The 15,656-nt window shown below is 39.8% G+C and overlaps 1 protein-coding gene across 1 annotated transcript in view; it reads left to right on the top strand.

Annotated features, from left to right (window-relative positions):
* Crot (carnitine O-octanoyltransferase) overlaps window positions 1–15,656 on the top strand; it is a 34,026-nt gene that overhangs the window by 1,120 nt on the left and 17,250 nt on the right. Inside the window, exons 3-7 of the mRNA XM_031380005.1 lie at window positions 2,652–2,787; window positions 6,350–6,474; window positions 7,923–8,104; window positions 8,316–8,440; window positions 13,571–13,679. Coding sequence (XP_031235865.1) covers window positions 2,673–2,787; window positions 6,350–6,474; window positions 7,923–8,104; window positions 8,316–8,440; window positions 13,571–13,679 — 656 coding nt within the window. The 5' untranslated portion in view covers window positions 2,652–2,672. The remainder of the gene's footprint in view (window positions 1–2,651; window positions 2,788–6,349; window positions 6,475–7,922; window positions 8,105–8,315; window positions 8,441–13,570; window positions 13,680–15,656) is intronic.

The raw sequence follows: 15,656 nt of genomic DNA, 5'->3' as shown, positions 1-15,656 counted from the left end.
TTTTGACAAGTCTTAAAGAATCAGTAGTCGGCTTAACCTTGCAGGGGCTAAACACTACAGCAGGCATAAAATTAGTCCTCTTGTTGTCTGCTTTGTGGGGTCTATTAAGTGACAAGGAAGTGTAATGAGAGCATGCTTACATTAGTTTCCTCTTGCTGTTACAGCAGACAGTGGCAAGTTTAGCGGTTAAAGGAACACACTTTGAGTGTCTGTAGATCTGAAGTCTGAATGAGCCTAGCTGCTTACCCTGCACGGAAGGAAAGTACCAAAGGAGAGATCAGGGTTTCTGTTCTGAGGAACTTCCTGAAGTTTTAGGGGGAGAATCCCTTTTCAGGTTCATTCAAGTTGGCAGAGTTTAATTCCTGCTCACTTGCATTAGGATTAAGATTCCCATTCCCGGTCAGTCCTGTTTGTCTCTGAGTTCGTTAAGAACATGGATGTCAACAAAGAGTCGTGGCAGCAGCAAAAATTCCCCAAGGACTCAAATGATTAGGTTAGGTCCTATCTATTTTAAGCTCATTTTTTTTGTAGGTGAAACCCTGTTGCAACCATAGGAATAATGATGTTCTATCATAATGACAAGTTCTGGAGACTAAAAAGGGTAGGTAGGAGTTTAGGTCATCGTAACAATACTGCCCACTATAGTCCATAATATAGTTGTTTCAAGATGAGTTGTTATTATGGCATGCTTTTTATGGCATTAAAAAAGTCTGATGATTAATTATATGGTTATACATTCTAAGACAGAGAGACTCAATTAAAGTTACTTGCCTAAGGTTGGGTGAGTGTTGGTGACATATAACTTTATCCCCAGCACCAGGGAGTCAGAGGTAGGCAGATCCATGCGAATTTAGGCAAGCCTGGCTTACAATAGTTAGTTCCAAGCCTGCCTGGGGTATATAGTGATATTCTGACATCCCTCTCCCCCAAAAGACAAATTTTGAGGCTCCATGAGATTGTTCATTGGATATTGGAACCTGCAGGCAAGCCCGATGACCCAAGTGTGATCCCCAGGACCCACATGGTAAAAAAAAGAGAATGAACTCCTGCCAGCTGTCCCTTGACTTCCCTGTGTGTGCTATCGCAGCCCACTACCAAGTAAATGATCCTATTTTTTCCAGTCACTTGCCTAGGAGAAAATGGCTGAGTCTATATTTAGGACCAAGAACTATATTACTGTTAGGTCCGACGTGGTTTATCAGTATTCAAATGGGATATAAGTGAAACCATTAAGAAGGGGCGGAACTCTGAAGTCCTATGCACTGTCTGATTGTATTACTGGAGCAGCCTAACCTCTTCTCTGTAATAAAGCTGACAGTACAGTGGTATTAAGAAAACAAGAGGGTTTTGTTGTTATCACTTAGTCTCACTATATTACCCAGTCTGAACTGAAACCCCTGGGCTGAAGCAGTCCCCTTGCTACTGCAGCTAGGTACATGTCACCACCCCCAGCATGGGGCCTTGACCTCTCTTTGTCTTCCTTTCCTTTCTCATCTAGAAGTAGAGCCAGAAAGGTGATTCTGACAAAATGGCTTCTGTAAATGGGTCCAAAGGGCTTGCTCTGCTCGGCAGCCCGCTGGGTCAGTCCTGAGAAGGAGATAAAGAGTAAGGAGAGCATATGTCGTGCATCTGAGGACACGACCAGGAGATGACACGTGCAGAGGGCAGGGGAAAAATACACACACACACACACACACACATATATATGTGTATATATATATTTATATATTTATATATTCTAGGTTTGGTTAAGAATGAGAGAAAAAGGTATTAGTCAAAAATAATCTGCCATGCCTTTGTTTTTGATATCATTAACTTTTATAACATGAATAGTATATTTTATTTAACTTTGCTATTTTAAAATAGGATGTAAAAGGACAGGAAGTTTTCATTCAGTATCAATTCTTTGTTTTCTTAGTTACTGGTTTTATATGGGATCTATAAATGATTCTTTCGAAATCTTATTTTTTATTCAATACCAATATAGCCTATTCATCTATGGTGTTAGTTTTATTTTGATGAAAATTACCACAAATGTAGAAAATATTCAAGTTTGGTTTGTGATATTCAAAAATATTCAAGTTTGGTTTGTGACATTCAAAGCCAGTGTGATTGGGGCCCATGCCATCTGCACAGCATTAAGTAAAATCAGCTTGTCACATGAATCCTTACAGTCTATAATATCCCATGTTCCACACCCCTCTGCATATGCTTTTCAGAGTTCCTCAAACCATAATCTTGTTCTACACATGTAATCCTACTCACCCAGCAAGACTTTCTGCAGGTTCCCTAATGCCCTGTAATGTCACCTCCTTGGCAGGGAGATTATAACCTAACACGTATACATTTGGGTATCAAGTGTGACCTCTTAGTCGTGACTAAACCTGAGATGGTTGTTTTCGTATGTGAAGTGGCAGGGAATGTCACCGCTAGAAGACAGTGTGAAGGTTAGAAGTAAGCGTGTTTGCTGTAACACCACACTACCTGGTGTTTGGTGGTCACCTTCTAGTCCTTCTGATGACACTTTGTTCCTGCCATGCTAAGTTCACATTCTTAATATTAAAGTTGGTTTCCTTATTTGACAAGTTTACAAATATTTAATGGGGTTGAAGTTGTGACTTATGTCTCTTCTATTTTTTTTTTTTTTTTAGTTTTCTTACTGTAACTATACCATGGAAAATCAATTGGCTAAATCAGTTGAAGAACGAACATTTCAGTACCAGGACACTCTTCCATCATTGCCTGTTCCTTCACTTGAAGACTCATTAAAAAAATACCTTGAATCAGGTATGTTCATAATCTTCTAGTGTAGATTAATATTGTTAGTAACATAGAAACGACGTTGATCAGGATCTCATTGCAGGATGCCTCTAGGCTCATCCTTAAAACATGCAAAGCTTTTTGAAAGTTGTTTTTTCCCCATAATTCGAAAAGTCAGATAGTGTTAGTAGGCCTGCAGTGTAAATGTAAGTCCTTTGTCTCTGTCTCCTTATACTAAGTCCCACATAGGGCAAAGATTTTGAAATCCTCTGTTTTTCTTTTGCTGTCACTAAATTTGAAATAATCTTACATTTCTTGGATCTGCAGTTTCGATATTATAAATTAATTCCTTAAAATAGTTTTGAGGTTTGTTCCCTAACATCTGTCTCAAGCATATGTACAATCCGTCATATCCAAATTTCCCTCACATTGTCATTATCTATATATAAGATCAGCACTTTAAAACAGCAGCCACCTGATCTTAATAAGTTTTTCCCTTAATTCACCTGGCCATTCAGGATCTAGAGCAGTGGTCCTCACCCTTCCCGACACTGCATCCTGTGCTGTTCCTCATGTTGTGGTGACCCACAGCCATAAAGTTATTTTTGTTCCTACTTTTTAATTTTAAATTTGTTACTGTTTAGAATCGTAATGTAAATATCTGTGTTTTTCAGTGGTCTTAGGTGACCCCCGTGAAAAGGCCATTTGACCCCCTAAGGGGTTGAAACCCACAGGCTGAGAACCACTGTTTAGAGCCATATAGTTGTTCATAAGTGAGCATGTCATTTCCCTTTGGCATGTATTTGCTGCATTTCCTCTTTTTTCATTGCTTAATTTAATTTCATTTTCCCTCTGTATTCATAATTTGTTTCTAAACACTTGACTGGGTGAATATTCTTGGATACAGTTAGGCATAAAATACTGAATCAGTTGTATTTCCTCTTGAAAACCTTGCTCCGTGGCGTTCTCTTTTCCTTCTCCCTTCTTCCCTCCTTTCTTAGAGGACAGGCTTGTCTGTACTTGCTGCACAGCTGCTGTGCAGAGCATTCCCTTCGCCAGCACTCCAGCACTCTCTTCACTTCTCCCCTACCCACTCTTTCTTAGTATACTCCCCTACATTGTTTCTTCCCGCCTGGGAAAGAATGTTTGAGGGAAAGAAGAGCTAATGTTTTCACTTGATTTCTCCTTCTTCCCCTTCCTCCTCCTCCCCCCCTTCCTCCTCCCCCTCCCCCTCCCCCTCCTACCCCTCCCCTTCCTCCTCCTCCTCCTTCTTCTTTAGCTGAGTTTAGATTTCTGAATTGGGTGTGCTTTAAGACTTTCGAAGGCCTTGTTTGCTCCTTATGGAAAATCTGGTGGGTGCCATTCTGATTCTGGGGTCCCTCCTACTGGATCATAGTGCCCCCCGACTCATCTCCTTCCCAACTTTATGTGCCTGTCAAAGTTATTTATTTATTTATTAACTAACCCACAGATTCCAACTAGTGCTGCCTGTGTGAGTCCTGCAGTGGGACAGGGAGGGCTGGCTAGGTGTGACACTTGTAAAGAGAAGGAACTATCCATCCATAGCCATCAGCTCCTCTGCTAGCAGTGAAGCCTTGGGGGCCCTCCCCACTCCCTGCTGGAATTGCCTCTCTTGTTCATGGTCTTATGCAGATAAACACATGGCCGAGGTCATGAGCGCATGAATGGTGTTATGGACAGCATTTCACAGTACTCCTTTCTGTACTTCTGTTCTTAAAACACACACACACACACACACACACACACACACACAAGCTGGTACTGTGTGAATCACTATATGTATACTGTATAATGTTTATAGTAGGTCAGACATCTGTCTCTTCAGACATTGTTTCATTATGTTAAAAACATTCGAAACTCTGTTCTTGGAGATACTCAGTGAATAACTACTGTCTGCAGTAGCCGTCCAGAACCTGTATCTCACTGAGTAGCCACTGCACCTTCCACACCCTCCTTGGACCTCTTCCTCCAGGTACCAGTGTATCCAAATGGTGTTGGCTTCCATTCCAGGCTTTGTTCGTTTAGCATTTCCAGTTTCATGTGGGTGTAACCAATGTCGGTATTCCATTTTTTTTATGCTTAGTATATTTCATTTTTTAATGCTCCCTCTTGTTCTTTTTAGATTTATTTTTAAGTATTTTATGTATATGAGTGCTTTGTTTGTATGTCCATCTAAAATACCAGAAGAGGGCATCAGATCTCATTATAGATGGTTGTGAGTTAGCACGTGGTTGCTGGGAATTGAACTCAGGACCCATGACGAGCAGTCATTGCTCTTCATTGCTGAGGTCTCTTACATCCCTGCACTCCTCTTTAAAATTGCTTTACTGTCATTTTAGATTCTAGAAGGGATTCTAGAAGGAGTTGAGATAAATATATTTGGTTCCCTGGCTGAACTGGAAGCAGGTGTGTGTATATATATGCCATCCCTTATTTTTACTTTTTATTAGTTTTTGGATGGTGTATACCTGCTTGCCTCTATCTATTTCATGCTGTTTGTACGTTTGTTTGTTTATTAATTTTTTTAAAGATTTATTTACTATTATATATAGGTACATTATAGCTGTCTTTAGACACACTAGAAGAGGGCTGCAGAGCTCATTATGGATGGTTGTGAGCCACCATGCGGTTGCTGGGATTTGAACTCAGGATCTTCGGAAGAGCAGCCAGTGCTCTTCCTGCTGAGCCATCTCACCAGCTCCTGTTTATTAATTTTTTTTAAAGATTTATTTTATTTATTTTATGCATAAGAGTGTACTGTAGCTGTACAGATGGCCATGAGCCATCATGTGTGTGGCTGCTATAGAACTCATGACCTCTGCCAGCCCCGCTCGCTCCCTCGTAATTCACTGTAGCTGTCTTCAGATGCACCAGAAGAGGATGTCAGATCTCATTATGGGTGGTTGTGAGCCACCATGTGGTTGCTGGGATCCGAACTCAGGACCTTCAGAAGAGCAGTCAGTGCTCTTACCCACTGAGCCATCTCGCCAGCCCATTTATTAATTTTTAACATGGGTTCCAGTTATCAAACCCAGGTCTTTATGCTAAAAAGTAGCTATCATCTCAGACCTATTTTGTTTTGCTTTTCAAATACATTTTTTTTCCTGTTTTTAAAAAAACCTATTATAGTAGCATATTTTAGATTCATAGATTATTGACTTTTTCTCTCTGAAAACATATTTTGGAATGGATTTTACATTGTGCTAGTTCAGATTTTACAGAAGCAAATATGAAACAGAATGCATTAATTTGACTTCTAACAAACTAATTTTCAAAACAGTTGATTTTCATAAACATTAATGGAAAATGCTTTAATTTCTCTTATTTGTGATTACATACTAGCTAGATGATAGCTTCACTTCTTTAACTATCAGCTAGAATAATTTGGGTATAATTTCAGAATATTGTGACTGCATTATTACAATACCCACTGTTTTATTTCTTTTAAAAAAATTATAGTTTTCATGTTGCAAACTAAAACCTTATTGTGTGCTAGTAATGTGTAGATTTATGTAAGAATGGTTGAGGTGATATGGAGATATTTATGTCTAATCACTTTTTTCTATAGTGAAGCCATTTGCAAATGAAGAAGAGTATAAGAAAACTGAAGAAATAGTTCAAAAGTTTCAAGATGGAGTTGGCAAAAAGTTACATCAGAAGTTACTTGAAAGGGCTAAAGGAAAAAGAAACTGGGTATTTATTTTGTATACTTATAATTAAAAATGATATTTAAAGGAGAACGTAAAGTACGCGTGGCTTTATTGTCATTTATTTAATGGCCTGAAGTCATTGTCATTATGGTCACATCAGCATGACTCACTGAACCGGAAAGCATTTATTTTATAAGTGAGCTTTTCTCTTTCTTGAGAACGTGTTAAAATGGAGGTTTCCTGGAATCAGTAGTTTTTTACTCAGTAAGTCCATAGTGGAGCCCAGAATCCTTGTTTTCATTCTTCTCTGCGGTATATGTATTGGTCAGTATTGTCATAAGATCCAGAGGTACACATGCTGGGCAAGCTCTCCACTGAGACATACATATCCTTACCTATCCATGTGGTGATCTACAGGCTGTGCTTGCTAGAAACAGCTTTCCAGGCCACTGTAGGCCAACAGCATCCTCAGACACCAAAGCAGATGTGTGACACAGCTGCAAAAAGCAGATGTGTGACACAGCTGCACAGCATATCTAAACAGAGAATGGGAGAGGTGGGAAGTGCTTAGGCGTGCTCTGTAGCTCAGGTAGATAGACTGAAGGAGAAGCTGCTCTAATTGCCAGTCTCCATTCCCAGCAGCATCCTTCCAGGTTCCTTTAACTCCACTACTTCCCCAGGTCATGAATTAGAGGGTGACATTTCATAATTAGAAAGCATTGCCTTAGTTGAAAATAATGATGGCAACTTACAATTTTATAGAGAAAAATGTCTGATGTTTTCATTGAGACATTGATCTTTGTGATGAAAAAAAACAATCTGCTTCCAAATTTCTTTGTTCTCAGTTTTGAGGAGATTTTAATTAAAATGAGGGGTAGAGGTAAAGAAGTATTTGTTTCACTCAGGTCTTTTTCTGGGTAACTAACAACAGTTCGTGCGATCAATTAAAAAAAAAAAAAAAGAGCACAAGGTAACCTGATACTATCAGATTACTTAGGAGAGAAATTCAGTTACTTGCTGTGACAGGGGATACATAAAGAGAAAAGAGTAAATGAATTTGAAGCATACTGAAGGGTCTTGCATTTCTAAGTAGAATTTTAGGGGTTTGTTTGTTCGTTTTGTTTTGCTTTTTGTTTTTTTGTTTTTTGGTTTTTTTTTTTATTTTGGTAAAGAATAAACAGCTTACTTAATAACTGTTATTAAGTGTGCTTCAGTGAATATCTATTATACTCTACGACTCACATAAATAGCTTGTTGGCTAATAGGGAAAGTTGGATAGTAGGGTTTGATGGTGGAGTTAAACCACCTAGTGTTTAGGTGTTAATAGTTCCAAAAATGGAGGAGGGAGAGAAGGAAGGGAGGTTATTACAGTAGCACTTTTCATTATCTGTGGTTTTGAACTGAAAGGGTGAAGGACAAATGCAGCATGTTCTCTCGCTAGCATTACATAGTGGAACATTTGCAAGAAGTAACTCTCTTCATTCCGTTTAGCTGGAAGAGTGGTGGCTCAATGTTGCCTACCTGGATGTGCGTATCCCATCACAACTGAACGTGAACTTTGTGGGTCCGTCTCCCCATTTTGAACACTACTGGCCTGCAAGGGAAGGCACTCAGTTAGAAAGAGGAAGTATACTGCTGTGGCACAACTTGAACTACTGGGAGCTGCTAAGAAGGTAAGCGTGCCAAGGATCCTGGCACGGGTTGGGTTGAGAAGGGGCAGGCACTAAGGGCCCTGACCCAGGCTGAGCGGTGGGCTTGCCCAACGTGGGAAATAAGCAGGTGCTGTCAGTTTAACTTGATTATTTGGGGGAAGAATAATATAGTTGTGGTAGCTAGCTAGCAAGTTTTAACAATGACTTTGTAATCAAAATGCTTTTTTAATAGAGAAAAATTGCCTGTACATAAATCTGGAAATACTCCTCTAGACATGAACCAATTCCGAATGTTGTTTTCTACCTGCAAGGTTCCGGGAATTACTAGAGATTCGATTATGAATTATTTTAAGACTGGTAAGTAAAGACATGGGGATGTGCTTGACTTTTGGCAGGGCAGGTGGGAGGCACTGAAATTTGAGTAGTTTTGTAGTGATTTTTTTTAATTTTTTTTATTTTTTGGTTTTTGAGGCAGGGTTTCCCTGTTTAGCCCTGGCTGTCCTGGAACTCACTCTGTAGACCAGGTGGGCCTCGAACTCAGAAATCCGCCTGCCTCTGCCTCCCAAGTGCTGGGATTAAAGGCGTGCGCCACCACCGCCCGGCCCTTGTGGTGATTTCTAAGATGCTATTTTAAACAGTTGGGTTTTGGTAAGTTTATCAGAGACTTTCTGTCAAAGTATCTTCTCTCCCATTACTAGCTCAGTAATATTCTTGATGAATATTAGGGAGAATGACTTTAGCTTCCAGTTATACATTATCCAAGGCCTCATTATTTTCATGAGAACCTTTATTTTAGTTAGGTCTTTTTCCTACAGATATACCATAGACCCTGTTAACATAAAACTCTATCACCCCAAATGTTGCAGTTTCCGTTATCACTGAGAACACCCACATCCATCAGTGGTCCACCTTGGCTTTTTTTTTTTTTCAAACTTCAGTGTTTTATTCACATTAGTTGATGCATGGGAATAAAGACAAATTGAGTGAGAAACCCTACAAAACCCCTGAAATGAAGATTAAGGTAAAACATATCTTGGCAATTTCTGATGTTAAAAATGTATATGCTCTCTAATCATAATTTAAGTATTATATTTTTACAAGGAATAGCATTATTAATTTGATAACTCAACTTTAGAAAGCTTTATGATTTTCAAGAAAAATGAAAAAAAATTAAATAAAGGGGTTAGGGATGTAGATCAGTTGTTTAATGTCTTGTCTAGCATGCACAGAGCCCTAGGTTTTATTCCCTAGCACTTCAGCACCACTTAAAACTGGGAGGGATGACAGATGACTATATCCTAGCCACCCCCCAGGGGGCGGGGAGACAGGATGATCAGAAGCTCAAGGTTACCTGTGACTACAGATTAAAACTGAGTTTGGTTTGTGTTACATGGTAAACTTTAAAAAAAAAAAAGGAAGTACTATCTTAAAATAATTTATTTTAAAAAATCATATCCCTTTGATAACCAAACACAATACTCTATCTTCTAAACATGGAAACTAACATGATCAACTCTTTATATAGAGAGCTTGAAATTAAAAGTGTAGGCATGTAAAAACAATTCAAATGATCAACTACATCACTTCTATTTAAAGGCATTCAAGGTGGCACCTTGGCTTTTTTTGTATCCTTACTGTGATAAAATGTATCATGGCCTTACTTCTCTGGACAACCACACTTTTTTCTCTCTTGTGGCCCATAGCATCTTACTATAATTCTTAGTTTATTCTTGCACTTAAAGGTAGGACTATTTTTTTCCCTTGTGCCTCATTCTCAGCTAGTGGGCTTACTTTTTCTGAAGGCATCTTATTTTCGTTTATTTAGGTTAAAGCAAGATTGGCCCTTCCCATTTCTGATGTTGGTGGTGAGAATAGATGGGTAGCTTCCATACGTACCCGTACCTTCCCTTCTCGGGAGACCCACAAAGTATATTAACTCAGTCTTCTGTTTGACCTCATGAAGCAAGAACTTGAATGTTCCTCACTTAGGCTCCTCAGAGTGACAGTGAATCCCAAATCTTTATCTCGTGAGTGAAATGGAAAGAGTATGTAGGTGGAATTGAAGTTTATGTAAGTTACTCAGACGTTTGACCTCTGTATGCCTGAAGACTGTGGCTGGTGGGGGTGTTTCTTGTTATATTTCCAACTCCTGTGAAAACATCCTGTATGTGTTTTTTTCCCATTTGGGGAAGGTAAAATAAATAATTCTTTTACTTTGGTAACTTCCCACAAGGTGAGGGAAGACGACATCCTTTTTATCCTGCTGTGAATGTCACGTGTCTTGTTCTTTTTGTTTAGTTCTTTTTCCTGTGCCCCAAAAAGATATAGGCAGAGTGTCCCAAGATAATTAAGCCTTCCAGTTGCTGACAGTTACTTAATAAAAGCTTACATAATCAGAATGACCAACCTATCTACATAGGGAGAATAGTAGTCCTTTGAAGATGCCATGCCCCAGTCCCCAGCAAGGAGGGGTTAAGGTTGTTAATGAGCTGACCTGGAGATGAGGTTATGCCGAACTAATCACATAGATCTGAGAGTCTTATGGGTTCTCACGAGAAAACCAGAGGTGGCAGCACAGCCAGGCTATGATTTCCCCTTGATGGCTTTGAAGGTAGAAGGAAGGGCTCCTGAGGTGAGGAAGGAGGCAGTCTTTCTAGAGCCTTCAGAAGGAAGAGAGCCTCACCTTCATTTCCTCACAGAGAAATAAACTTCAGATTCACTCTTCAACCCCCTAAGACATAATCAATTTGTTTTTTCAAGTCACTCAGGGATAATTTTTTTCAGCAGCCCTAAAATACCTAGCCAAATATTTGTCCACCCTATTTTCTTGTAGTATTACATAATTGCACATTTGTGTAGTTCACATTCCTTTTTGAAAAGTAAATGGACAATAAGCTGGGGGTAACTCAGAGGTGGGAGGCCCTGAGCTCCACCCCAAAGAATCACAGACAAAAGAAACTTCAAACGAATCCCTGGCCAACGCGTCTGGTCTTGAGGACAGTCTCTGTGGGTTAGATCCACTTCTTGCTTGTTCCTTACCCCACTTCCTTCCTATTGTGTTACCAGTTCTCTTGCTTTAGGAGGTTGCTCCAGTTTGTGTTATTTCTCTTACTAAAAGAAAAACAGTTACCTCCTTTTTTCCTGCAAGTGACACATCAGTCAAAAGCATCATCCCTGAAAAGCGTGAAGATGCAGGCCTGTAGTCTAGTACCTTGGAGATTGAGACGGGATTGGGAAATCAAAGCAAGCCTGGGTTGCATACTGAAACCCTGCCTCAACAACCAACCAACCAACTTTACACCTCCGTTAGGTTGTTCTCACCTGAACCCCCTTCACTACCTACTGATCTGGTTATGTTGACCTTTTCACCACTGATCCATTCATAGAGTCCCTGGAGGGACCTTCTTAAAGTCCTGGCCAGATCACATTACACTCTCCTGAGTAAAAGCTCCCTTTGTTTCCTTTCCACCATCCTTAACCCTCTAGGCCTTTCTGAGTCACAGGTGGTCTAGCCTCAGCCTGACCTACACTCTGCCCTTTCTCTGCTGATGCTTCACTGAGCTCCTTTGCAGTTAGCAAACCAGGTTACCCTTGTCCTGACACGTTCACAGTTATCGTTCCCTCTGGCCGGTATTGTCTGCAGAATGTCCATGGCTCATATTTTCCATTTCACTGAGATCCCTTTTTACATATCCCATCAGTTCATTGTGAGACACCTCACTCCTGACACACACTCTCCCAAGTATTTGTTGATTAAATGGGGATAAGTCTATTTTCTTTTTTTTTTAAAGCTCTAAGTCTTGGGAAGGATGTCAATGGAATATGGTAAGAAAGAGCATGTGTGGGAAATGTAAAGGGATCTGGGAGTGTCTGAAGGGGTCAGAGAGAAAAAATGACTTGGAAATATTTTGAGGAACAAAAACATTTATCTTGTAAATTCTGAAGAAGTAGAGGATAAGAGGAAGTGGTGGGGTTATCAAGAGACAGTCTTTCCTCATAGTAAAGAAATAGATGTCAAGAAGTTGTGTGTGCAAAGCAATGAATAAATTCCAGCCAATAAGCTTTGTTCTGTGGTACTGTTCAATTTGTCTTTCATCCTTTTTCACTGTCCTGTCTGAGAGACAAGGATCAGTACATAGATTGCTAAAGTTCGTCCCCTTGACACTAAGGCATACGATTTTCTCTGCTGAAAGCTTTCATTGAGGAATTGTTAAGCTGTCTCCCATTCAAGTACTAAGTACTCCAGGTGCAGCACTCCAACATTCCTTCAGAGGGTTGATTAGGGAGAGATTGGAAGGGTTAGAGTGGTATAGGTGTAAATGTCAATAAATTATTCAGTGATAAATGAACATTAAAATAATCTCAATGAGAGACGTGTTCTCTCAAGTGGTTCTTCCAGGATTCCTCAGATTCCCATCTTCTCTTCCCATTCCTGTTTGTTTGTTTGCTTTTTAATTATTACTTTTTAATTACATTTCAAATATTGTCCCCTTCCCGATCCCCCCTCTGTAAACCTCCCACCCCATTTTACTCCCCTTTGCCTCTAAGAGGGTGCTTCCCTACCCACCCACCTACCCATTCCTGCCTCACCCCTCTAAGCATCTCCCTTCATTGTGGCAACAAGTTGTTTTTTTTTTTTTTTTGAGACAAGGTTTCTCTGTGTAGCCATGGCTGTCCTAGAACTCATTCTGTAGACCAGGCTGGCCTCAAACTGAGATCTACCTGCCTCTGCCTCCCCAGTGAGATTAAAGACATGCTCCATCTCTACCTAGCTACCCCTTCCCATTTCTTCCTCTTAAGTAAAACTTAAAAACTCTTACAGCACTTTGGTATCTTTTGCAGAACACAAATACTTGAAACTTAATGAGATCAAGATTCACATGGAGAAGTTTCAAGAGTATTTATTTATATCATAGTAACTGAAATTCTGTCAACTTATCATTTCTTCCTTATCGTTATAGAGACCACACTTGGTCTCAGGCATTGCAGGCAAGCAGTCTACCACTGAGCTATACTTATAGTCTTGAAGTTTTTCCTTAAATTGTGTTTTCTGATTAAAGAAATATAAACATAAAAGTTATATTATACATATTAAGTACTGTATGATGTCAATATATGTCTACATTATGAAATCAAGTTAAACATTCCTGTCTCCTCAAACATCTGCCACACTGTATGGCAAATTGAAAGTCCTTTCTTCTAGTTTTTTTGAAATATGCAGTTCATGGTTGGGTGTCTGGTTACCTTGCTGTGAAGTAGCACACCAGGATTTACTGTTACCTGATTGTAACATTGTGTTCATTGGCAGATCCTCCTCGTTCTCTTCCATGAGCACTTTGTCTAGGAGATACATTTTACATATCACATATGATAAATTTATCATTATTTAAAATGTATCATTTATGATAAATAAAATATTATGGTAATTATAATGTCTTAGCTGAATGTAGCTTTACTGAGCCATGTGTTTTCTGTATCCTTTTCCAGAGAGTGAAGGGCATTGTCCAACCCACATTGCTGTGCTGTGTCGGGGCAGAGCATTTGTCTTTGATGTACTGCATGAGGGATGTTTGATCACCCCGCCAGAACTGCTCAGGTCCTTAAACTACCTTTTAAAGAAATTATGCATCTTAATTAATTTTGTTCTTTGACAATTTTATACATGTATAGAATGTATTCTCCCCATTTTGGCTTTGCTCCTGGCATCCCTGTTAGCTCCCCTTTTTTATACAACTCTCTTTCCCACATTCATGACATTTTGTTTTGTTGTGAGGCATGGAGTTTGACCAGGGCCATCTGAGCTCAGCAGTGAATACATAGGTCAAGACCATGAGCTTTCCAGTAGTCAGTTGTCTTAGCTACTGTTCTACTGCTGTAAAGAGATACTATGTCTCAGGCTTGCTAACAACTTCAGAGGGTTACTGCATTGTCATCAAGGCAGGCAGCATAGTGGCAGACAGGCAGGCAAGTGTGAACTGTCCATTTTCCTGAGCAATAGTACTTAGTTCCCCACAGGCCCTCATGGAGCTGCTAGGGCCTGTGCTTTTCCAAGCATGTACATGGATGCTTGGGATTGAGCTCAGACTCTCATGCTTACACAAGAAGCACACATGGAGTGATCTTCCAGACCCTGAAATGATATATTTTTCTACATACTACACACAAGTAGAAAAATATACACAGAGTATAGATAAATACTCATATAGTATGCATCCCCATACAGGTCAAAATAGAGTAATGAAATAGGCTATTGGTAAACCCTTATACAAGACTTAGATGTATTCAAAGGACTTGACAAGTCATAGAGTGTTTCAGTCAACAGCAGTAGGCAAGGACAGGTGCCCAGCACAGTTTTACAAATAAGCATCCTAGCTGGGGTGTGAATGCTACAGTTCTCTGCATGATAGTTCCTTCTTGGATTTATGTACTCTATACAGAGTAGGATATGAAGCTGACTTGTTCTTCTGCTCTATTGTAGGCATTTTTTTTTATAAACAGTCCTTAATTTGAATGTGATCCACCTTATTAAACTTTGCCACATGAACTCTGTTTTGTTCCTATTTATGTATATATTTATTTATTTACTTATTTATTCATTTATTTAATGTACAAGTGTTCTGCTGTATGTACACCCACATGCAAGAAGAAGGTAACAGATGCCCTTATGGTCATGAGCCATCATGTGGTTGCTGGGTATTGAACTCAAGACCTCTGGAAGAGTAGCCAGTGCTCTTAACCTCTGAGCCATCTCACCAGCTTATTTTTAAAGTCTTTATTTTTTTCCCCTCTAAAGTAATCAGGAGGAGGCAAGGAAAGCTCTCTCACAGATGCAGGTGGTTTGTTGAAGACATCCTCATGGACTCATAGAATACTATTAGTTAGAAAATAAAGCCCAATGGTGGTGGTGCACGCCTTTAATCTCAGCACTAGGGTGGCAGAAGCAGGTGGATTTCCCAAGTTAAAAGCCAACCTGGTCTACAGAGTGAGTTCCAGGACAGACAGGGATACACAGAGAAACCTTGTCTCAAAAACAAAACAAACAAAGAAAGAGAGAAGAGAGAGGGAGGGGAGGGAGGGAGGAAGAGAGAGAGAGGGGAGGAAGGGAAGGAGGGAGAGAGGGAGGTGGGAGGGAGAGAGGGAGAGAGACAGAGAGAAGGAGGGAGGGAGAGATGGAAGGAAAGAAAGGGAGGGAGGGAGAAAGAGAGAGAGAGAGAGAGGAAGGAAGGAGAAGGAAAGGGAAAGAGAGGAAAGGAAAGGAAAGGAGAAAGAAATTTTTTGTTGCTGGGAAATTTTTTCTTCAGTGTTACAAATACAAATAAACAGAGGAATCTGTGCCCATCATTTCTGAATGATGAAATCACAGATAAAGGATACACCTGGTGGTGTTTATTGACCATTTATTAAACTACAACAATCTCTTGAGTAAACCTTGGCTATTATAAGCTATAGCTTCTTACCATGCGATATGAGGAAGAAGGTTGAAAACTAAAGCTCTTGCTTCTGACTGATGAAAGTATCTTCATGTGCAGTCCCTGTTATTGATGATTATATCTTCATGTGCAGTCCCTGTTAT

This window comes from Mastomys coucha, unplaced genomic scaffold, assembly GCF_008632895.1.
Source record: "Mastomys coucha isolate ucsf_1 unplaced genomic scaffold, UCSF_Mcou_1 pScaffold19, whole genome shotgun sequence".
Taxonomy (NCBI): Eukaryota; Metazoa; Chordata; class Mammalia; order Rodentia; family Muridae; genus Mastomys; species Mastomys coucha.
The sequence above is the reverse complement of the archived record's forward strand: the minus strand, read 5'-3'. Positions and strand labels throughout refer to the sequence as shown.